Below are 22822 nucleotides of genomic sequence, written 5' to 3'. Positions count from 1 at the left end.
CAACTGAATATCCTACTTTTCAAAAGCGCCGATTGAATAAAGACCCACCAAATCCTCTGGAGAAATACAACCTTCTGGCACGCCACTTGTAGCCTCGACCGTTATGCTTTCCCATCCTCATAGAGCCATTCCGTCTAAATGAACAAAATGGTGGCTAGTTGGATGGTTATCATCGGCAGAGTTTTTCCAGACCATTAATCATAATTCTATACGCCTTGAGTTCACCCGCATTGACATTGTGGAGACACCTATGCTCTATTTGAAAATTTTACGCCTCGTATCGTTATAGACTCAAAGAGCTTTGGGAGGATTTTAATCTTGCTTGAACTCATCATCGTTGAGTCAAGAACCAATGGCTTAATGTTGCTCTACCAGAAATGCTGTGAAGTCCTTGGCTCATCTTGAAGGAAAAGACTATAGGTTTGATGTTTTAGTCATGGCAATTAATGTGACTTATTAATTGTTTGTGATATAAATCAAAATAGTTTCGAAAAATCATTTTAATCTATTTAAATCCTCATTTTCACAGGAAATGTTTATAAATCATGCGGAATCCATAAGTGGAGGCAAATATGCGGAGCTCCACATCTCATGTTTAACGGTATAAGTAACTTGACAAAACAAAAGCTTTTTCTCTGTAACTATTCTTTGTCAACCACTGCACAATACTTTGTACTCTAAATAGATTTGTTTTATCCCCTGGCAAGTATCCAGATACATAGAGCGATTCAGTATTGCCATGACAGTACCATTTTCATGACAGCTGATACGTGATGTCTTTCATCACCAAGACTAACGTTTACAACAACCAAAACAACCACTTATACAGATACCGCAACAGCTGAAAATGATGAGGGCCAAATGCAAAAGATTCATGAGCAACTGTCCGTCACACGGGCTATTGATACAAGTCTATCAGACCAAAGGCAAACCAAATAAGAATCACAACCTGATATCTCAGTAAGCTAAAAAAAGTCCGTTTCTACGCCATAACCACAACCTTTTCTCTACTGCATGTTAGATGTGCTTTCATCATTGCTCAATGATTCCACTCTGATGGCACTCTTCCTTCGTGACTGACTACCCTTTCCAGCGCTCGTCCGCCTATCCCCTTCGGCATTCATTTTGATTCCCTTGAAAATTTTGTATTGTGATTCGGACATTGGCGTGCCATCTGGATTAGTGGGCAAAGGGTGAGAAATAGCGCATTCTTGACCTTGTTCAGACTTATCTGAGTTGAAATCAGCTTATTTTGATAGACCATCGGGTTGCAAGACGGCTTACGATGTCTGGTCAAAGCATCTAAACGAGCAAACTTTTTCCCACATCCTTCACACACAAATAACCGCAGTCCTTCATGCAAGAGCATATGCCGCTTGCAGTCGTGTTGTCTGGCAAATCCAACAATAGCTACAATCATACGTTGAGCAATTATATCCCAACATGACATTGATCAGGCTGGTAACGCCTCTTACCTTTAGGACAACCCTCGTATTCACATTTAAACGGACGCTCATCATTGTGTGATCTCAGATGTCCCTTAAGATTGAAATGTCTTGTGAATGTACTTCCACAACCAGGAACTACTCAAAGTTATAAATAGAGCAAAAACAATTCACAGAATGCTTGATGCAAATAGACATCTCGCAAGAATCAACTCACCTGGACATCTAAACTCTGGCCGGTATTTTCTGCGACTTTCACTCGCCTCTCCAGTTGCTTTACTCGTTACCTTTGCTTTAGTAACTCTCTTGCGACTGCTATCTTCGTAAAATTGGGGGGTATGTGGAGGTTGGCCTTGCAAGATTGTCGGATGACTTGGCAATTGAGCTCCTTCAGGCATATCCATTCGAGGGGAATGATGTGAGAAGGACGAGCCCTGTGACGATATTGATAAGGCAGGTGATGGTGAGCGAACTGTAGACACCGAAGAATTTCTTGAGTGAGACATTGTGCGACCACGTGCCGAGGGAGGAAGAAGAGATCCGTCATCACTTGTGATACTCTGTAAAAACTCGGCACTGTGTATAATCGTCACAACAAAAAGAGAATACACAGCTTCAGCACAAGTCTAGACGTAATGTGACATATTGAGAATGATTTGAATCATTCCCAATATCCAAGAAAATCATAAACGATATCACTCACGTTGAACTGCCAGATCCCATTCCCCAACCTGTTTCGCCACCTATACGACCGAGATCGACGCTCCTTGGAGTACGTCTGTGTCCTGTGCCAACCGTTCTCAGCTGTCCAGAAGGCTTCGACCCGAGTGTAGAAGCGAATTCCATGCCATAGCCTGGTGTCCCAGCTCCCATGGCAGGATGTTCTCCACCGAAAGACCGACGACGCGGCAATACAGATGGTTCTGGGATGAGAAATGTATGTTGAGAGGGGCCACTCGTTGCAGGATGAACACCGACATCAGATATCGGTATATCGCCGAATGTAGTCTGTGACCATGGTGCAGAGACTGTGCCAGAATGCTCTGAGACAGCATCTGAATAAAACCCGCTCAATTGATACATGCCGAAAGGGGCGAATGGGGATTCTCCAGAAGTATGCCTAAACATACCATTATTGTTGTTGGAAGAGGCAATCCGAGCGCGTTGGGCTTCCATTTGATTGAGTTGGTGCAATTGATGAGCATCAAGTCTCGGAAGTTCTCCAGGTTGTTGTTGCGCAAGTAGTTGTTGATAAACAACCTCACCAGCATCTCTCCCTGGTAGCAGTCTAGGATCGAGCGTAGGGCCTAGTTGTCCGACAGCGTTCTCGTCGCCTGCCAGATTTGCTTTCCATACATCCACCGCATCCCGCCACTGTTCGGAGGATTGATCCTCTCCTTTTACCCCCAGCTCAAGTTGACTCTGCCCGACCTTTTGATTGGAATTGTTTTGCACCTGAGAGGGGTTAGAGCTAACAAAGTTCCAGAAAGCATCTCTGTTGAAGGAATCTGCTGTGGGAGATGGAATAATCGAATCGGATTTCGACCTTGGCCGAGTAGACGCCGCAACTCTGAGTGAATCTCCGATATCCGCCCATTCTTGTTTGGGGAAAGCTTCCATGGTTGTATTGAAATCCATTCCTTGCGCACTTGTATCTCCTTGCTCTGTTTCCATAGGTTGATTAGGTGAAGAAGTGCGCGGTAATGGATGAGACTGGGGTGGGGGCACATTGAAAGCTTGCTGCGAACCCTGTTTTTGCCTGTTGTTCTGCTCTTGAAAGTTTTTCATACGCTGTGCGGCTATAAAGCCTACAGGCCGAAGTATTGTACCAAACAAACTCTTGTTTTCATTCGGCCCGCTAATGGGAGTGCTAGGCTGTATACATATCTTAGGGCCATCGACATTGGGTGCAATTGGACTAATCCCGGCCATACCGGTAAGACGCTCCAATGCAGGGTTCGCAGGAGGGAAGAGACCTCCTACACCATTGTTAGGCGGGCTTTGGTGCGGATGGTTAGCAGCGTTTTGAGCGTAAGCTTGATTGGTGTGAGCTTGTCCTGAAACGATAGAAGGAAAGGCAGGTGAACTTCCTGGAATTATCAGAGCTGGAGGAGACTGAGGTTTCCCAAACATATGGGGGTTGGGATTGGTGAGTGGGGAGGATGATGTTTGAAATCCATATTGGCCAGCTGTTGGCGGTGATCCCAAGCTGTTTGGTATATCCATTTGCGATGGATGAGCTGCAAACGAATTGGGAGATGGTGAATTAGAGAAAGATCCTTTTCTAGAATGTCGATGGAATGGTTCACTTGCTGATTGTGGAGTTTGTTCCGGGTATGATGAAGATGGAACTGGAGATGTTTGTTGGGATGGATGGGAGGTATTGGAAATGCTGAAACAAAATATCAGCAAGATAACTCCTCAGCTTTTTACACCTCCTTTGACGCAAAGAGTTGCTGGGCGCCTTCTGTTGACCATCGGCTCGCCGAGATATATCAACTAGAGGTTAACGGAGTACTCACATCCTTTGTAAACCATTGTCAAACACAGAATCGTTGTTAACAACGTTCATCTTTATCCCATTTTCATGAACATCTTGCTGACCTGCTCCTAAAAATTCTTGGCCCCATCCACCCTGCTGTTCGTCGGCTTCCACAGCGCCACAGCCTGTATAATTTGAGGGGGATGGCGTTTGGAACGCGTTAATATCTTGTTGCGTTCTGTATTGAGCAGCATGTCCGTCTTCCGGCCACCAATCTTGCTGCTGCAACTGTTGTGGGTTGCTGATTGATTGCTGTGACCTAAACATGATTTCTCTTCTGGGCGGCGGGCTGATGCTTTGTGTGCCATTTCTTGGAGCCGTCGCGATGATGGTCGAATCTTGAAGATTGAATGGGAAAGACTCTTTTCGAGGGGGATCTAAATGATATTTTTGGTCGGCGGCGTTGTGCCCAACTGCAGTATCTGACGACACGTCCCTACATCTTCCGTTCTTTTGGTTATAATCCGGATCATCAAACGACTGAGGCTCGGCCACGAAAGCATCTGTACGAGTCGCGCCCGGGAAAGATTGAGGCAATGGGTGAAAATCCGCGTAGTTGTCAGAAGACCATGAGGACTGACGCTTTTGCTTTGGCTGCTCATTAAATAGAGTGGCAAACGACGGAGGTGAAGTCGGCTCTACCATCTTGACGACTTGACTGCTCTCACACAATGCTGAATTAACCTCTTCCGGCCCTCAAATATTGCTGTGGAGATAGGGAAAATGCGAGAGCTGCGCTCGATAACCTTTTCGTGAGTAACCAATCCCATAATTTCAAGGCAATACAACCCGTCCACTCACATTGTCACGCAAAACTCAGCCGCTCTTTAATTACTCAATACACGCCGTAAACTAGCGATAGATTCGCATGTAGGCATTACCGTCCCGTAAAATAGTCCAAACGAAGAGTAAAAGTTGTGCGTCGGGTACAACCAATCGCTCGCTCACCCTTCTTTCTTTTTCTTCCAAGCAGATTAGAAAATCAAGATTAAACAACAAAAGCGGATTAATGACGGTCCAATTCAAATTCAAAAAGAAATACGGAGAGTGGCGATGCAAACCTGACGGGATCAAATTTTTAGCTAGTTCCTTTCTTGTTACTAGCATTGTTGATCTGTCTGAACCATTTTCCGCTTTTCTTTTCTACATGGCAGCTAGCGAATACATGTATGGACGGCCAGCAAAGCCTCTATACATATATGCAATGGTTTATGCTTAAAGAATGACTGGCGATGAGGTCACAGTAAGCAAAATCCCTAATCATATCTAATCTATAACCAATATCAAACATCTATACTACAAGCCTTTTTTTATCTTTTACATTAGAGTGGAAGAGAATTTCCCTTATTCCGGCGGAAATTGCCGGGGAATTCTTCCACGTCATCATTTTTTGTTTTTGTTTTCTTATAAATTGCCATTTTATGAATGAATAGTAATGACTTGTATTTGCTTTCAAGTCAGAGTATAGGTCAATATGAATACTGCTGGATCAGTCGTACGTAGAGAGATTATACTGGGTAATTGACCACACGCTCACTATGCATAGGTCTATAGCTGGGGTGTAAGTCAGCGTCCGCCCCTCGTCCCTTGTCTTTTCTCGCAAAGGTATACGAGACTGACTTGTATCAATGTCTGTTACAGGTTCTCGTTGTTGCAGCCGGCGTCAGTTTCTACTATGCCAAAAAACAAATTGACGGCCGTAGGCGCGAAGCGCAGGGCATGGGTCAAAGGCCTTTGGAAAAGCTCAGTTGTAGGTTGGGTTTCGTAGTTGAGGATAGCGTTAACGATTTTGTTAAGGGAAGGAAAGGATTGCAAAAGACGAACAGGGCAAGCCATCTGCAGCAGTAGATGCCGCAAGACAAGCATCAAGCGACGGACCAGGAAAAATGCCAACATAACTATCGATGGATGCAGAGCTAGATTGTAGATATATAACTAACGACCAGGTTGTGTATGCTTTGTACTATGCCTGTGTCTAGGAGGCCTGTATCGACCTACCTCAGCCAACGGGTGATAGTTCTATCTCGCCAATAACACCAGATGGTGGATCACCACCCTAATGTTCCGTTCTCCCTGCTCCTTCCACAGACATCTCAACGTTTACCCCAATGGCAGCATTTGTCTCTTCATGACTAGCCTTCGCTTTTGTCGAAGCCCGTGCCTCTATCCGAGCTTCCTTTACTCTCTGTTCGTCTTGCTCGATCGTCTCGGCCGGCCCGGTTTTCTAATTCTTTTGCCTTCTTCTGAGCCTCTTCGGCTTCCTCCTTCAATTTCTTCAAGCGCTCTTCTTCTTGCAGCGCCGGGTCTGCGCCCCGCCATCGGCCTATGGTCAACGTGTTAGAAGTTGGTTTGTTGTTGAAATGGGGGACTTGCCAAAGAACCCATGCCAGACCGCTGCCCATTCCCGTTGCTGATCATCGCCAAATGGGTTGACACTGGAGTAAGATCCAGCTGGCAGGATCAACACGTCCCCAACACGTGTTGGCTTCTTGACATGAAGAAGGTCCATAGGTTTAAAGCCGTAACGGGCGAGTAGATAGCGATAAACACAGTCGGTGCTAGTAGAAATCAGTATAAATTCTACATTGGGAATGTCTACTAACAAGACTCCTGGTCCAGTCCATTCAAGCTATCAGAAGCATTAATATGAGTACGCTTGTTTCTCAAAAAAAAAGAACTTGCAGCATTATCTGGGACGAATTTTTGTCCGTTAGCTTTTGCCTCTTTTTCTTTCAACGCCATCCACTCTGAGTTTTTTAGAGTCCTTCCGAGCGCGTCAAGGAATACGGGATGACCAGGGCGAGCCATAAACGTCCATTGAGTTATCTGCACAGCTCGACTAACACCGAGGTCACGCTTTCGCCAAAAGTTAGCTTCGGATCTATTGACACATGGATAGGTTTACCCAGTTGTCCCACCCAAACTCAACCGAATCAAATTCTACGCTCACTACCAATGACGGCGGCCCAAGCTCGGCGCCGTCATTCACAAGAGGGCCGTTATATATGATTGATTTGCCTGTGGGAACGTCAACCTCCATCTCTTTATCCACCGTGGTATAGGCATGTTCCGGCGAGAAAGATGAGAGGGGATGGGAAGATGGTAGATGAGGGGATGTGGAAAGGGACAATAGGCGATAGAGATGGGTGAGCAGAGGTGGCGTTTGGTTTTCATAAGGATAACCCCATTGATCCGCATGGATGACAGGAGCAGCTGCAGACCTGTGTTAGTATTCGTCAAGCAATAGATGGCAGTAGTTATCAGACGAACTATCACTATCACAAAATTAGTGAAACAAACAAACAGACAGATCTCATGTACCTACCTATCTGTGTAAACTCCCCCTTCTATGAGCATAACCTGAGGAATTTCATTGGCATAAGCTCTCAGTAAATTCAAGAGAATTTCGATAACAACTCACCATGTATCTAAATATATCAGACTTGAGAACTTGTCGAGGCAAGCCCTGCCAGATGGTTTGAACTTTAGACTTCCCAAACATACTATTCACCCATTCATCCAACGCCTTGTCATCGAAATACTTGATTTCCCAATCAGGCATGATCTCCTTCCATCTTTGAAATTCCCAAGGCATCTGATCGATAGACTTGTCAGTTGTCATGACAACATTAGGACGAGGAGGAAGAGGAGTAATAGGAGGTCTCAGCGACAATCTCGAAAGTACAAGGGGCATAAAAGCAAGGGGCGGATGAGAGGGCGATGTTCCAGGGGGTAACATGTATTCTTTGTAGGTCTTGAGAAGCTCTAATGTGTATTCTGTGAGCGATATGTTGCCTAGATTGAGACCGTATGCTTCATTATCGTGAGTTTCGTCATAAGCTTGCTGCAGATCCTCGATATGTGCCAGCATATATCTTTCTACGCCACTGGCGGGGACCATGTCTGGCAACTTGCCTTTCCATTCGAACCCATAGCCTTCAAAACCATCTCCCGTATCGGCTGCGTTTGCGTTGTCCTTTTGCTTGTCGCCCCATCCCACCCATCCTTTCATCCTCTCTATAGCTTTTTCCATCTCTGGTCCCTTTTGCTGCGCCGCAGCATCTTTATCATTTGAATCGGCTGGCCAGAAACAATAGCTGGCAGGTGATGTATAATCGAGTATCGACGACTGGGGCATCTCATACCCAAGGCTTAACGTCATCTTCAGTAGTAAGAGCGTCATCGCTACAAACAAGAGAGCAAGTAGAGACAAGGGACGTAAATGGCGGAGAAGAGTAGAGCTCAGCATTCTATCGGCTCGTTATTAGACTGTCTGTTTCTGATTAGAACTCTGAAACATTGTAAGCCCTGGCTCAAAAAATACAAACTTGACTACTTTACCTTAAAGATAATTCCAGCAAGGCAAGCAATAGGTTATTGAAGGATGCAAGATTTCCCAAGAAAAACAAATTGTATATAGAATGATCAGTCAGTTGTTGCAGATACGAGGCCCGCAGATGATTCGAGAATATGACAATGGATGTAGTCAATTCTAAACCAATCCCACGGTAAGGGGTGTATAATAATTGACTATCACAAAGGAAAATAGTCAATTCCAATGTCAAGGCGCAGTAACAGGGTTATTGATTCCGAAGGATGAGCTGAACACAGTTCAGTTTGTAATAATGAAACAGCCCCCTTGCATGATTACGTAATGCTTCATGGTTGTTATTTCCGCATTTTACCATTCCGTGTATCCGAGTGTTTAGGTGTATGTCGTGTATCACTAACAAGCAAGCTGGAGCCCTGTTCTTCTGTAAACTATGCCAAAATCATCCCAGCTATATCAGTCTCTTGGCATAAGATATATACATGTGGGCTTCAGTGTAGGAAGATGGCTATGGGAAGAGCCATGTTGGGTGAGACCATGGGAGCCGTCCGATGAGCCAATCTGCAAGCTTGACATATCTATAGATGGCGTTGACGGCTGAGAGTTGAAAAGTATTGAGTTTGAAAGTATGTTATATAGAACAAGATAAGCATTGAGTTTGAAGATTTATCTTATACAAAATATGACAAGTTGAACATCAGCTTTTCGAGTTGAACACGTAAAAATCCCTATTCGATTTGGACTAAATTGAACACAGCCAAAATTTGCTACCGTAGCTACGACGCCTGTTCAGTTCGCAAAAATGAATAACCCAATTATAATTTATCTCTTCTTTAGATACTTCATTTCGATGTATAACCAGTGTTAGATTTGCTGTATTAGGAACGCCCGTTGGTGTATTAGTAGACATACAATATACCAACACAAACCCAGTGTGGCACACCAGATGCCTACACCCGTCGGGGCTGTGTAGCAGCACAAGGATCCATTGCTGTGCCAGAGGCTTGAGGATCAGATGGGAGCGAAAGAACGGCTGATACTCTGCAACGCGGCGGTCTAGGGTTACCACTCGAATGGCCTGACTGAGCTGAGCTTGCTGTTGCTTTCGACATACCTGTAATTGATCTCTGAGAGAAGAAATGTAAATGTAAAAGAAGGTGTTATAAACGAAAAGGCAAAATTGGCTTTTCAATTTCTCGTCTCATAAATTACCCGATTCAGTAGTTGTCACGTAAATCATTTGCTTCCGTCATTTTCATGTAAGAATTGACTACCCCAAATGACTATTCCCAATAAAAACTTGGCAAAAGGTTGCAGCACAATTCATTTCTACAATCCTTCCAATATTCTTTTTATCTTATCTTATCATGTCTGTCCCAGGACCATCGCTTCCTGGCCCACAAAGAGCATCTCGCAAAGGGCCAAATCCATTCCTACTCATTGGTATATTCTTTGCCAGCTCCATCACCTTCTTAACTCTCACTAAGAAGAAGCAGAACGAGGCGGAAGCAAGAGGACAAAAACCAGTGAATCCTACGTCGAGCCTTTATCTAAGATCGGGGAGAGAAGGCGAGAAAATCGATTATCCACCAAGAAGGCCAGTGGAATAGAGCGAGGAAAGAAAGGAAGAAGTTTGGTGAGCTCCTTAGTGACGATGGATGAAGATAGGACGGTCTAACACTTGGACAGCAATCTTGTCAGACTGCACGTAGTATGTAAATGAGTGTTTGAGCGCTATATGGAGCAAGAATACTTGGCTGAACCTTTATGGCTTTGTCGCAAGAAGAATGGAAAGGGTTTCAAGCAAGGCGAGAGAATTTCTCAGTGATTACAAGTCAAGAAATTGCCGACATCGAGCACAAAGGTTCTTGGACCTGCTGTAAACGTTTCGGAAATACCACCATTCTACCTCCTTGCTTGGCCTTCTTTTGCCATCGCTTCGTTTGTTTCGCCTTGCCAACCCGTCGATAATTCAGCAATCTATAACATATACTGCTTGCAAGACTTTGATTAACATCGCAGTCTCATCCTGTCAGATCATTCCACGCAATCCATTTTCTACAACTGAACTGCAACTTGGCTCATCATCAATGACCAACAGCGTCCCTGAAACTACAGACAAGAAAGAAACCCGCTCCAATAATTTCCGCCATGACAAGGCCGCAAATCCCTCCAAACACCTTGACCTCCAAATGAGAGGCGGATCTGAAATACTCTCTCCTTCCAACACCACTTATAATCCCGAAACTCCTCAGGTGGCCAGTCCCAATATTTCAACACTAAATACATCACTCGCGGCCGTTCACGGCTCCATGGCCACCACGCCTTTCCGTCAAGGTGCAAACAAGCATTCTGATTTTCCCAAGTGGGGACGTGCTGTTCTGCGTAAACGCGAGGAAAACGCCAAAGTGCTTTTCCCACAGTTGGATGATTCTGCCTTCAAAATGGAGGCGGCTTCAGCTAATAATGCCATGACTCTGACACCAGTGTACAATACTAGAATCATTGCCATTGATTTCGACGATGTATGCACCCAAAACATGCTTACCATAGTCAGTGAGCATAACAAAATTTATGGAACAGACTTGACCTTGTAAATATTTATGGCTGTACAACAATGACTTGACTGATTTTGTGCTTAGAGATGACTTGGAGACTTATATATTTTGGCAAAATCGTGGTTGGGGAACTCATGCCGGTAGGTTTTGTATTCATGATCGAGCAATCGCACCTAACTGTTCATCCAAGATGTTGCACGTAAATTCAAGACTCTAAATCAACTTCTTTCGCAAACCTCGCCAGTCCCCGGCGTTGCTAATGCGCTCCAAATCCTCCACTCATTCGGGCATCCTATTCACATGGTCACGTCTCGCCCAGAAACGGATAGAGAGGCAGTAATTGACTGGTTGCAGAAAGAGGGCATTACCATAGGCACCCAGTCTCAGGATACTATTGAGGCTATTTGGTTCACTGGAAGCTTCAGCTTTGCTCATCCAGAACTAGGTAGCAAGGGCGACACTGAAAGCTCCATTGAAAGAGAGAAGAATTTGAATAGAAAACTGAAAGAGATTTGGAAAGAAAGCATCGGTCAAGGGAGAAGTGGTTTGGCAAAACTGCGTATTCTTCGCCAGATCAATGCTTCATTGCTCATTGACGATCATCATGGAGATATCGAACCGATGCTCAAGGCCGATCCTCCTATTCCTTGTATTCTCTTTGGGGAATACGGCTGGAATCGATCTCGTAGCGGAGTGTCTTCTCCCACTGAGTTGATGCATTATGAAGAACGTACTTCCAAAGGCCTGGAGATCCCCTGCGAAGCGATTCTGACAGGAAAAGATCATGGCCTCTACAGAGCTCGAACATGGGAAGATGTTTTGGAATGGGTGAAAGAGTGGGATAGAGACGCTGAACGTGGTTTGTGAAGATTCGTAATTTCGTTAAAACGTCAGTAACACCTTGTCATACAACCAATCGCGCTCTCAAGCGAAAATAAACAATATTCTATGCATTCCTTGGTCAACGATATACTCATGAATATCGACTAATATGCATACAGACACGAGATGAGATAATTTCTGACAATGATGGTAGGTTGTAGAGAACGTACACAGGTCGGGACATTCTTCCATCCTTTAATGTCATGACTTACCCTCACTGTAATCATGCACTTGTTTGCGGATATGGACTCCACAACGCCGGCTACGTATAATCAAACATTCAAAATCAGTCCTGGTATATGTTCTTTATGCACAGCACGGGCCAGCATTACGACCAGGGTTCCGACAGCATACAATGCATCTCCTCCTCTCTCTGTCTTCTCTGACTGCTTAGTGACGGTGTTTGAATAGCTTTCCCAGCTAAAACGTCTCATACAATTCAAGGCAAGCAATCTAACTTCCTTCCATATCCGCTTAAAGTTCTTGATAGCTTAGGTGTTTTCATCATGTCGAGATGGTTAGTTCATCTTTGGGGTTGGATTGATGGACGATAATATCCGCCTACCCAAGAAGCTGCTTCACTGTTTCTTTGACGTCGCACAGCCTTGATAAACAATCTCAAAAATTGGGCTGAATATGCGCCAGATTGGAACAAACTCGACCAGATAGTGTAGTTGAGATTTACTTCAGAAACGTCTTATAACGGCCGTCTGAGGTAATGGTAGTCCTGCAAGATGCCCAGAGAATAGCCAGACCTTTGATAGCTTTTGCTATCATGCCTTTGTTCTACTCGAATTCCTAGGGAATGTTGGGACAACGGCGATGCAGCGTTTGAAACAATTTGTTAAGAGTGTATCACTCAAATAAGAATCTTAATCAAAATCATGTTATGAGTGATATTCAACCTTGCATGTCGCAAGAAGCCTACGCTGTTTCTGGAATTGCCAGAGCTGCAAATCGTTTCATAGGAGACAAACAATCTAGATTTATCATAGACAGCTCTTAAAAAGACGTACGCTTTCCAACCCTTATCCACCTGCCTCCACAAATGGGGCATTCAACAGCGTGTTCGAGTACCATCTGGACGATGGGACCTCGATTGGTTTCGGCAGCATGATCATCATTTCTCGGCCGGCTTGGCGATACTTTCGTACTTGAGCGCGCTTGTGTTGAGCTCGCCGCATCTTGAGGGCGTCCATTGCGGCCGAGTGGAAGAGGCGAATTCCGATATCGCCACGGCAGAAGAGATGGAGCGGAACAGATGGAGCAAATCCGATAAGGAATTTCAGAGATGATGAGATTGGTAACGGAGCAACGTTCAGCTGCGACACCAAATCAAGTCAGCATTATTCAGTACTCTCCGTGTTGATGTATGCATCGAGTATGACCATCTGAGAAAGAAACGCCACAAGTCCAGTGAAGAGTCAATTGGGTGGATGGAGATAGTCCATAGGACGAATGTGCAATGAGCAGTTTTTAATTGGCTGCCGCGTCGCACTCACGTGACCAAGTTTGCACTTGATTCACCCAAACTCACTTAGCTGATGTCCCTTTTCGCATCTTCCGTCTTCGCCTACAATTGTCCCGCAAATGGCGCAGCCATCTTCGGCCGAGGCTTGAGGAATACTACTCGCATCTCCTTCTTGACTGATCCATATTGACAATTGCTTGATATGTGATTGGCTGACTTCGGCCGCTCCAGGATAAGCAGGCGCAGCAATCGGGCCCGATGGACCTTGTGCCCTCTTGATAAGACAATGTAAATAGATCCGATCAGTTGGGTCGATGGCGACTGTGGCAATTGCTGACTCAGATATCATTTGTAACGTCAGAGTGATAAGATAGGAGTGAATTTCGGCGGATATGCTCTTGGCTAATGCTTGAAATTCACTCGCAAAAGAAGGGAATGTAGACTATCATGGCAGACATTGTCGCATTAGTGTTGACTCCAACGGCATGTGGCATGAATATGCCGCATAAGTTTGAACAGTTGAAGCTCACAATACACCACAAAGTGAGAACAAGTCGCAGTCGCCTCGAATTAAGCGCCGAGTGGCTCCATAAACCAATATCTCCCGGAGATACATCAGTTGGCTGTGTATCGAGTTGAGCGAGTTTCAGCAACTCAGCCGCTAGTAACTCTGACTGTGATAGGGTTAAAAGATGGAGAAGGAAAGGTAAGAGGACAAATTGCGACGAAATGTGCAGTACTACGACAAATCAATCCCCGACCATTGGTGTGCTTTACACACTTACAAATCGGCGGCTGCTCAATGGTCCGTTTCAAGGCCATAATGATAGATTCATCTAACTGCGGCCCAACACTGCCAAGATTAGCAACAACAAAATGGATGTAGCTTTCTGCATCGGCCGAAGCATGTAAGCTGTGATAACTCTTGGGTCTAATATTGAATGCACTTGTCAGCAAGAGGCTGACAGCTGATTCTGACATGGAGCGCTCATGTTGTGGACTTACTCGGTTACCCATGCCATCAGATTACCCCAGCTTCCAATGGCTGTCCAGCCAGACGCTTGTGTTGTCCATCCATCGTGGTTGACTGTTAGTTTCCGCCATCGCGTTATTGACATGGCAGGATTTGCCGAAAGATGTTCGAGATACATTTGTCGCAATGGAAGTGCCAACCGCAAGGATTCAATATCCGGTGCAAGAGCAGGCATCCTATCGAATGATTCAATCAGATGTGTCGAGAGGGAAGAGAGAACCACAACTAAAGTAGACTTGGTGAGGAGATGTATACCTGATGTATTTTTGAATAAGACAAAAAGCAATCTGAAAATAGGGAGACTGACCTATACAGTTATCCATTGCATTTGCGCTGGGCCAGTTGCCAATCCGGTTCAATCTCACCATTCTTTTCCCTTTCCATGCCACGCCTTGACTCTTTTCGCTAGCAAACATATGTACTGACGCTGTTTTAGTCCAAACCAACACATCCTTGAAAAGGGTCAGTGAGGATGTTCAAAGAATGCAACACAAAAAATACCTTGATCCAGCGTATTGCGGTAATGGATCTTTCATCTTCATCAATTGCAACCAAGTGGCTTGTTTTGAAGGCCCAAGAGCCATTTTCCGGCTTCCGCGAGATCAACAAAACTTTGATCGACCCGTCTGTAAGACCGAATGCAAGGCAAGCTTCACCTAGAGCCAGGGTCAGCTTTCATTCTTCATGAATTTTTGACTTAACAGTCTTCATCGGTAATTTTCCAACTAGACCAGGCCATATCAGATGCCCATACGCCAGAAGAGCCCAAGTCGATTATACCGAGAGGTTCAAAAGTTTTACTTTGATACCTGACTGACCATTAGTGTATACACTGGGTTAATTCTACGTTGTTGAGACTTACGTCCACAAAATTACTTTACCCACACGATAAGATACAGCCAATATACTACCATCGATGTTTAGCATGGAGGGCAACGGTATGAACGAAGACCATTGTACGCCTGGCATAGAAATTAGGAGAGATTAAACAAGTCATTGGCAACTCACATGCAGGACGCATCCGTAGCAATTTATCTTCACTTTCTGGAAATAGCTCATTAGTTAGTAGGGATAAGTCCACAATCTACGTAGAGATGATGAGAAGAGCAACATGCAAAGGAGGTAATACAAGCATTCACGCACCTCTATCCACGGCTCTCGCAAAGGATCATCTTGTGGAGCATAAACAGATATGCGTAAGGACGTTGTCAAAGCTACCAATAAACATCTGTGAAAGTCAATTCCCCTATTGAGTTACCTGGATTATGAGAAACCTACCCTCCCAAACTACTCAGTCCCGAAGGTGACCAGACTGCTTGTTTGAGAGAGAAGTCTTTGTCGCCCAGAACAACGCTGGCCATACACCGATCTATGTGCTCTTTAGCATTTAAGCCATTCAAAAAGAAGGCTTGTTGAACCTTCTGTGGTGTTATGATTGCTCATTTGATCCCTATCATGTGCTCTTTCTGCCTCTATGACTGTACTCCACCATCCAACCTCGCCGCCTTCTGGTCTTCTTGCCTTTTGTCTGTTCTGAGAGGCGATATGTGGATTATGCTGTGCTTCCCCTTCATCTTCGGCGTCGTCTTTCGTGTATCGGCCTCTTTGTGTTTTAGTGACCTTTTGGACCTGTCGCAAGTCCATAGGATACGTCGGTGGAGGTAGTGTACTTGCTATGTAAGGAGTCTAATCAACAACGTGAGCATCCACTTCGACATTTATTCGAATGAATCTCTTCTCACTGTGACAACAATACCCTTGGGCGTAATAAACATACACTGCCCGTCATCATTCCAAGAAATTCCATGAGGTGTGGGACTACAAAGTTTACTTTGTAATGTGCGAGAAGTGAGTATTGTAGGTTGAGGAAGAGAGAGCTCAGCCATCAGGAGGAATGAAGAAATTAGAGGAAGCAGTGGATGCTTGATACAGAAGCTGGCGATGGAGACTTTCTTTTCTTTGGCTGCTTTTCTTTGATTAATGCTGTACTTTTATATATACATTTAAGAAATAACTTTTGAGAAATCATTTACATTCATAATCTACGCGTTCCAAAGCCTCCACCTTCGCGATACGGACATAGTCGTATCTCCAATTCCACCACCATCGTTAAGAATACATTTTAACGTTCAAATTAAACATTCAAGGTTTTCTTATCGTCACAAACTTGGTTGAATATCACTTTTCAGACGAGCGCAAGACATTTTATTGAGCGCGAGACGGTCAAAAGAGATCTACTCATGGCTTCGTTTGATGCTCGCTTTTTCTTTTCCTTAATGATGGATTTTGGTCAGAGTTGTGTAACGGGATCATCTATACAATATCTACCTCTCTAAACCGAAATTATGGCTGTAGTCCAAACTCTCTTGACACCTTACCTCTCATAGGACTAATCGCTAAAGTATGGTAGGATGTACGCCAGTTTTTTCCTCGATGCTTCGGGCTGGGCCTGGATAAGACAGTCAGCGACTTGCATCGGACAACTCAAGCGACCCCAACTATCATGGCAGATGAAGCGAAGACTTACATCTTTTCTGGTAATACAAGCAAATTGCATACAACCCTTGATCTGGTTAAGCTCTTTGCCCTCGGCAACAACATCATGCGTATCCTGGAGGATACCAGCTGCAACAGCGCGAGCGTTGCCAGCATTGGTATGAAGGGTCTTGACGACTTCCTCGACCGTCACGGGCTCACAGCCAGTACGCCAAGCGTCAAAGTCGGTAGAAGTGCAGATCAGAGTGTAGCTAAAATCTTGTCAGGCTTGGATTTTCCAGCGAAACGAGTATTGACATACTCCAGCTCGGCTTCACGGGCGAGCTTGGCTTCAGGAATGACAGACATGTTGATGATGTCCCCATCCCATTGACGGTACATGAGAGATTCGGCTCGGGTAGAAAAGGCAGGTCCTGGTGTCACATCAGATATACGATGTCTTTAGCAGAGCGCTCATAACCTACCTTCCATACATACTACAGTTTTGTCTGTGTGCAATTTAACATCGCCGGCCTCCTTCAAAATCTTTTCCACCCTTGGAGCCACAAACGCATTGAGCTTCTTGCTAAAAGGCTCTCCAAACATGGAGTGAATGACGAGACCTTCTCCACGGAAAAAAGTATCCTCTCGAATGCCCTTTGTCCTATCAATGATTTGGTTCGGGATGATAAAATGTCCAGGAGCGATTTCCTCTCGCAGAGAACCAACGGCGGAAAAGGCAATAATGGCCTCGCAACCAATGTGCTTCAAGGCGGCGATATTCGCACGAGCAGGGACTTCGGTAGGAGTGATAGTGTGGTGAGTACCATGTCGAGAGATGAAAGCGATAAGTGCACCAGAGGGAAGGGATGAGATGGTAATTGGAGACGAAGGCTTGCCCCATGGAGTCGTAATATCGAGCTTCTTGCTATTAAGAGCTTACAGTTAGAGACTTTGTTTTACCGAAGCCAAGAACCAAGATGCTCACACAAAAGTCAGATTGTCCAAATGGTAAAGTCCACTGCCACCAATGCAGCCAACAAGTACTATGAATCAAATCTCCCAGTCAGTCCAATTTCAAGCATGATTCTTGTCGAGCCCATGTACGCACCTTTCTCATTGTTCTCCATTTTATCGTATTTTGGTAGAATCGCTCTTCTGGAGTAAAAAGCAGTAGATGTAAAAGAAATTAATCGCAAAGAAGAACGAAAAAATAACATCTGATGGAGATAAATGTCAACTCCCTGGTGGCAGAAATTTTGGCAAGAATTTTTCATGTCGTGCTTTAAAATCATTCACATTTTCTCCTTGTCCAAAAGTCACTTTTGCACTCAAAATTAAAGACAGAATCATTGAGTAGCGAGCGAGTCTTTCCATAGCGGCCATAACGATGCATATACTAGCCTTTGCATAGTAAATGATAGAGTCTAACTATGCGAAGCCCGGTTGATTTGGCAAACGATGGGACCCGAAAACTGCCAAACAGGCTGGACAGACTGGCTCTGGAGCAGCAAGGGAAGCCGCATGTATGGGATTGAGAGGCTGTTTCGTCTTGCTCTTTGCTCAATCATGATCCAACCACTGCAGCATCTCTTTTTGCTCTTTTGATCGCTTTGGCTTTGTTGGTCGCTTGACGTTCTCCAAACGCAGAATCGTGCATCTCCTGTTGGTTGGTGAGCAAGAATCTTTATCTCATGTTTTTCAAACCCACCATGGCTGCCATTCTTCTGGCTATCGATACCTTATTCATCCCTTCCAGTACTTGATCTTCATCCATTTTTAACTCTTCTAACCGAACATTTACCTCATCCTCGATCATCTTGATCAGTTCCGTATCTCTCTCGGTAACAATGGTAACTGCGACACCGCCTCTTCCTGCACGGGCTGTGCGGCCTACTCGGTGGACATAGTCATCAGAACGGCGTGGACAATCCCAATTGATCACCATGGCAACTTCTGGGATATCAAGACCTCTTGAGCTTACGTCTGTCGTCACAAGCACCGGAACCTCGCGAGCACGGAAACGAGCTAGTGAGAGAAGGCGCTGCGGTTGGGTGAGATGGGAATGAAGAGGGACGGATGGGATGTCAAGTTGGTTCAGGAGTAGTTGGAGGAGGTGGGCGGTTGCACATCGTTGTGTGAAAATGATGGTTGAGGGGATATTGGGCGACGATTCTTCAAGCTCTTTGGTAGGTTTTCTTCTAGACTTTCTAGACGATGTCGCCGACTCGTTTTTCTGCGCTGTTGCCTTTTTGGTGTCTGCGCGCAGAGCAATATCAATGTCTTCTAGTGGATTTTGAAGGATATATAGAAGGTAAGGATCGCGGATCTGGCTAGGAATGAAGAGATATTTTTGTTTCAGGTTGGCAACTGTCAAAGTACTATACAACATTACTTTTCATTCTTGCACATTATTCAACCACTCACTCTGATTCAACGCGGTAGACAAAAGGCCGTTCTTTTCCTGGAGATGGTTCCTTCTTTGCCAGATCCATGATTGCTTCATTGATTGTAGCAGTGAACAGACATGTCTGTCTTTGAGACGGGATTTGTGAAAATAAGAATGTGAGGTCAGGTGCAAAGGTGGGAGTAAGCATTCTGTCTGCTTCATCCAACACCAGTGTGCGGACTCTGCTTAACTTCCCAGGTCCGACACCACCACTTCTTACTAAATCACACAATCTTCCAGGCGTAGCGACAACAATATGTGGTTGAGAGTCAAACTCCTGAGCTTGCTTCATCATATCCATGCCCCCAACAATGGTACACGTTGTTAATCCTAATGGTTTGCCAATAACGAGAAATTGTTCGGACAGTTGATACGCAAGTTCTCTAAAGCAATGAACAGTCAGTATCTATAACATCAAAACAAGTTAACCATACCGAGTTGGCGTAAGCACAACAGCCCAAACACCAAATGGATCTCTTGAAATCCGTTCCACAATAGGTAGAGCGAAAGCCATTGTCTTTCCACTACCTGTCTTTGCCCCTCCAATACAGTCACGTCCTATTCAGAGATCTCTTAGGATCCTATTCGCAAAAATTCAGCAAACTCACCTTCCAATATAGGCTTTATACATGCGGACTGGATTTCTGTTGGCTTTCTAATATTGATCGAGGCTAATGCAGTTATCAAAGGTCGTGAAAGACCCAGGCCCTCAAACGATGTATCGGTAGAGGGTTTAGAAGCAGATTCAAAGATATTAGGCTTTTCTCTAGGCTGCTGCTGGGTTCTTGACGTTAAAATCATCCTCGACATGCCGGCAGTACTTGAATTTGGTAGCTGAGACTTCTTCGCTGGCTCAATCTCCTCTTCTTCGCTGATATCTAGAGACAGCGATCGTCGCCGTTTGAATTTTCGTTGGGTGGAAGCTGATGATTTCCCATTTTCATCTGAACCTTCAGCTTCTCTTTCAATCTCCTCGCTTTCTTCGTCCGATTGATCTTCACTGCCAGATTCCTCCCTCGGCTTACTGTTGCGAGCTTCCAACATAGCTCGCATGATCTCAGCCTGATCAAGAACCATATTACTTGTGGAGGATGTTGAGCTCTTTCGGCCATCTTTCATAGATGCTTTCTTGTGGATAGACATTTCCTTCAATCTATCTTAATGTATATATACTTAAAAGTGTAGATTTGTTGAAAGATTTCAGAAAAATCTTGAGCGGCGAAAGCCGCCATGACGTTTTTAGACATCCGTCGTCCATTGTTGCCGGCTGTTAACATATTTTTTTAATTCTTATTTTATCTTTCATTTGTACATTTATTTACTCAATCCACATTATAATCTCGATGAGGCCGAGGTAGCGCACAGAGATCTGGACACCTACACCAGTCACTATGGCGCCCAGTAATTCAGTCCCCGCTTCTCCCATACAAACGCAAGATATTGTTGCGTCGCTTCCAACTCCATATTTTCGCCTGCTCGTTCTTTTTGCAAGACCTATAGCCATATTCAGACGCATTGCAGAAGTGATCTTTTGGACACCAGAGCGAAGAGCAGAAAGCTGGATAGTCATAGGAGCATGGTGGGGACTTTGCCTTGGATCACCATCAGCATTTAGGTATGTCTACCCAAGAAGAGCCTGGCTGACATTCTGATGCTAGATATCTTTTGCCTCTGCTGCTGTTCTTGCCCTTGATACCTCTATCAGCCCTTCGAATCAAGAATAAGGAGAAGGATACACCGGACAATTCGCCTACGTATCCTTCATCCTCTCAGTCTATACTGAGAACGCTTTCTGACCTCAATGCCATTTATGCTATTTTACCGCCGTCTCCTCTCCCGGCCGTAACTGGTGTTTATGCCCGTTTTCGTCAACTCGGAATTATACGCTTGCTGAGAGGCTTGGTTGTGCTCTGGGGCACTTGGATTGTCCTTGGAAAATTAGTAGGCTATCAGACACTTTTGGCACTCCTAGGCACAATACTCCTTCTTTTACCGTCGCCTCCCCTCGCTCACTTTGTCAACCTTGTTATCAAGTCAATGGTCTTTCGGAGGGTTTTGGTCCTCTTGTTTCTGTTCATCTTTGGCTCTCCCCCTGAGACGTCGTATCGGTTCAAACTTAACTTTTCCCTCTGGGGTTGGTTCAAATCGAAATGGACAGCATCCCGTCGTCCCTCGCTAACTTTTGCCTTTCGTCCCAAGGCTACTGGCAAAGCGGTATCCGAGTTTGCTATAGATACTGAAGATGGAAAAGCGGGAGACACAAACGTTCATGTAGAACCGCCCATTTACTTTAAATTCGAGATTCACGAAAATCAAAGATGGTGGATGGGCCTCGATTGGACTTCTGCCCTTTTGCCACAAGAGCGTCCTAGTTGGTGCGACTCTCATCTCTTGCCTGTATCTCCCCCCTCGGCATTTACCCTTCCAGCACCTGTATCAGTGGTAATCAATACTGCCACCGTGACAGATCAATACGCAAGGATAATGAGAGTAGCAAAGTGGAAGTGGCTCGATGAAGATTGGTCTATTGTTCGTTCAGGTATGGGTGCCAGCAGTTACTCTCAAGCTGCACAACCAGCACCGGTGCAACAATCAAGTGATAATGACATCCATACTGGCTTTTCAGTCTTTTCCAATTCCTCGAATCAGACTCAGCACTTGTCTCAAGCCCGTTCTTCATCACGCCCGTTGTCTCTGCTCAATGCAATCAGCACATCGCCTACGAGCAATTTGCATGCTTCAGATGATGGTACCCCTTGGGCGGGAAATCGTGCTCAGTCTATTGCCGAACAAGCGTTCACCAAAGGCTTGGAGAAACTCAAGCCAAGAGGAATGGGCACGAACGCTGCAGCGTCCGCCATAGGCTCGCCGAGGGCCAGCGGCGAGATGACGAGAGGGAAAACGGGTGGTCACGATGCTAGTGAAGATGACATCGCGTGGGATTCTGGTTTGGCAAGTACGCAGCCTGGATCTGTGAATACCGCTCCAATACCATCAGAGACACTTCCTGAGAGTGACCTAGCTACAGATGCCGATGGATGGGTGTATGGGGATAACAAATGGGAGAATATGGGTCCCAAGGGTGGGCTTGGAAAGGCAAGTATCTGTACCAGCTGTGTTGTTTTTGTGAAGAAGCAGGGCTGATATGCTTGTGTTTCTAGTTTACAAGGAGACGAAGGTGGAAGCGTCGTGCAATATGCATCGAAACTGTCCTCCAACTCAAACCCTCAGATGATCCACCTATCGTTGTCAACCGCTCTGTAGAGGGATCCGGTGCCAACACACCGACATCTACAAACACTTCTGAAAGTCCAGCTTTGCCAGCGAATTCCAAACCTGCAGTTGCTTTATCTTTAGCAAATACCAAAAGCAAACCATTAAAGAATGTTGAAAAAGGAAAAGCAGTGGTGATACCAGAAAAGAATATTCCAGATGGTGGGGCAAACACGACAAGTACATCTCACATTTCAAGAGACGATATATTAAAAATGCGGCTAAAGAAAGCTATGGGATCTGTTGGCGCATAACGTAGCAATAGGAAGAAGACATATATATGTAATACTCACGAATTTAATTATATTCCGCTTTCATGTATTTTTGTGGTACAAATATTGTAAAGGCGAATTATTGCAACATT

General features: G+C 44.9%; 8 protein-coding genes across 8 annotated transcripts; 3 read left to right on the top strand and 5 right to left on the bottom strand.

Moving 5' to 3' along the window:
- Positions 1–1007: 1007 nt before the first annotated feature.
- On the bottom strand, positions 1008–4632 carry L203_103463 (uncharacterized protein; the record flags this gene model as incomplete). The annotated part of the gene is made up of 6 exons (XM_066212865.1): positions 1008–1231; positions 1285–1410; positions 1476–1583; positions 1663–2021; positions 2149–3837; positions 3968–4632. 6 exons carry the CDS (start codon positions 4630–4632, stop codon positions 1008–1010), a joined length of 3171 nt encoding a protein of 1056 aa, XP_066068962.1.
- An 829-nt stretch (positions 4633–5461) lies between these two features.
- On the top strand, positions 5462–5885 carry L203_103462 (uncharacterized protein; the record flags this gene model as incomplete). The annotated part of the gene is made up of 4 exons (XM_066212864.1): positions 5462–5482; positions 5534–5548; positions 5629–5737; positions 5785–5885. 4 exons carry the CDS (start codon positions 5462–5464, stop codon positions 5883–5885), a joined length of 246 nt encoding a protein of 81 aa, XP_066068961.1.
- A 234-nt stretch (positions 5886–6119) lies between these two features.
- On the bottom strand, positions 6120–8236 carry L203_103461 (uncharacterized protein; the record flags this gene model as incomplete). The annotated part of the gene is made up of 7 exons (XM_066212863.1): positions 6120–6310; positions 6361–6545; positions 6591–6616; positions 6670–6843; positions 6893–7208; positions 7313–7347; positions 7409–8236. 7 exons carry the CDS (start codon positions 8234–8236, stop codon positions 6120–6122), a joined length of 1755 nt encoding a protein of 584 aa, XP_066068960.1.
- A 1448-nt stretch (positions 8237–9684) lies between these two features.
- Positions 9685–11742, top strand: L203_103460 (uncharacterized protein; the record flags this gene model as incomplete). Its single annotated transcript, XM_066212862.1, has 6 exons — positions 9685–9760; positions 9814–9953; positions 10007–10028; positions 10340–10910; positions 10960–11015; positions 11066–11742. 6 exons carry the CDS (start codon positions 9685–9687, stop codon positions 11740–11742), a joined length of 1542 nt encoding a protein of 513 aa, XP_066068959.1.
- Positions 11743–12759: 1017 nt separating this feature from the next.
- L203_103459 (uncharacterized protein) lies at positions 12760–16147 on the bottom strand (the record flags this gene model as incomplete). The annotated part of the gene is made up of 14 exons (XM_066212861.1): positions 12760–13079; positions 13295–13670; positions 13759–13967; positions 14014–14159; positions 14234–14516; positions 14569–14713; positions 14763–14917; positions 14964–15070; positions 15124–15223; positions 15270–15345; positions 15405–15489; positions 15540–15630; positions 15680–15947; positions 16004–16147. The coding sequence occupies 14 exons, from the start codon at positions 16145–16147 to the stop codon at positions 12760–12762; spliced, it is 2505 nt and encodes an 834-aa protein (XP_066068958.1).
- A 503-nt stretch (positions 16148–16650) lies between these two features.
- On the bottom strand, positions 16651–17866 carry L203_103458 (S-methyl-5'-thioadenosine phosphorylase; the record flags this gene model as incomplete). Its single annotated transcript, XM_066212860.1, has 6 exons — positions 16651–16710; positions 16789–17008; positions 17059–17170; positions 17222–17664; positions 17725–17782; positions 17848–17866. The coding sequence occupies 6 exons, from the start codon at positions 17864–17866 to the stop codon at positions 16651–16653; spliced, it is 912 nt and encodes a 303-aa protein (XP_066068957.1).
- Positions 17867–18303: 437 nt separating this feature from the next.
- On the bottom strand, positions 18304–20304 carry L203_103457 (ATP-dependent RNA helicase DBP8; the record flags this gene model as incomplete). Its single annotated transcript, XM_066212859.1, has 5 exons — positions 18304–18399; positions 18448–19117; positions 19164–19568; positions 19620–19743; positions 19794–20304. 5 exons carry the CDS (start codon positions 20302–20304, stop codon positions 18304–18306), a joined length of 1806 nt encoding a protein of 601 aa, XP_066068956.1.
- Positions 20305–20576: 272 nt separating this feature from the next.
- On the top strand, positions 20577–22712 carry L203_103456 (uncharacterized protein; the record flags this gene model as incomplete). Its single annotated transcript, XM_066212858.1, has 3 exons — positions 20577–20800; positions 20844–22281; positions 22347–22712. 3 exons carry the CDS (start codon positions 20577–20579, stop codon positions 22710–22712), a joined length of 2028 nt encoding a protein of 675 aa, XP_066068955.1.
- Positions 22713–22822: the final 110 nt, after the last annotated feature.

This window comes from Cryptococcus depauperatus, chromosome 4, assembly GCF_001720195.1.
Source record: "Cryptococcus depauperatus CBS 7841 chromosome 4, complete sequence".
NCBI lineage: Eukaryota > Fungi > Basidiomycota > Tremellomycetes > Tremellales > Cryptococcaceae > Cryptococcus > Cryptococcus depauperatus.
The sequence above is the reverse complement of the archived record's forward strand: the minus strand, read 5'-3'. Positions and strand labels throughout refer to the sequence as shown.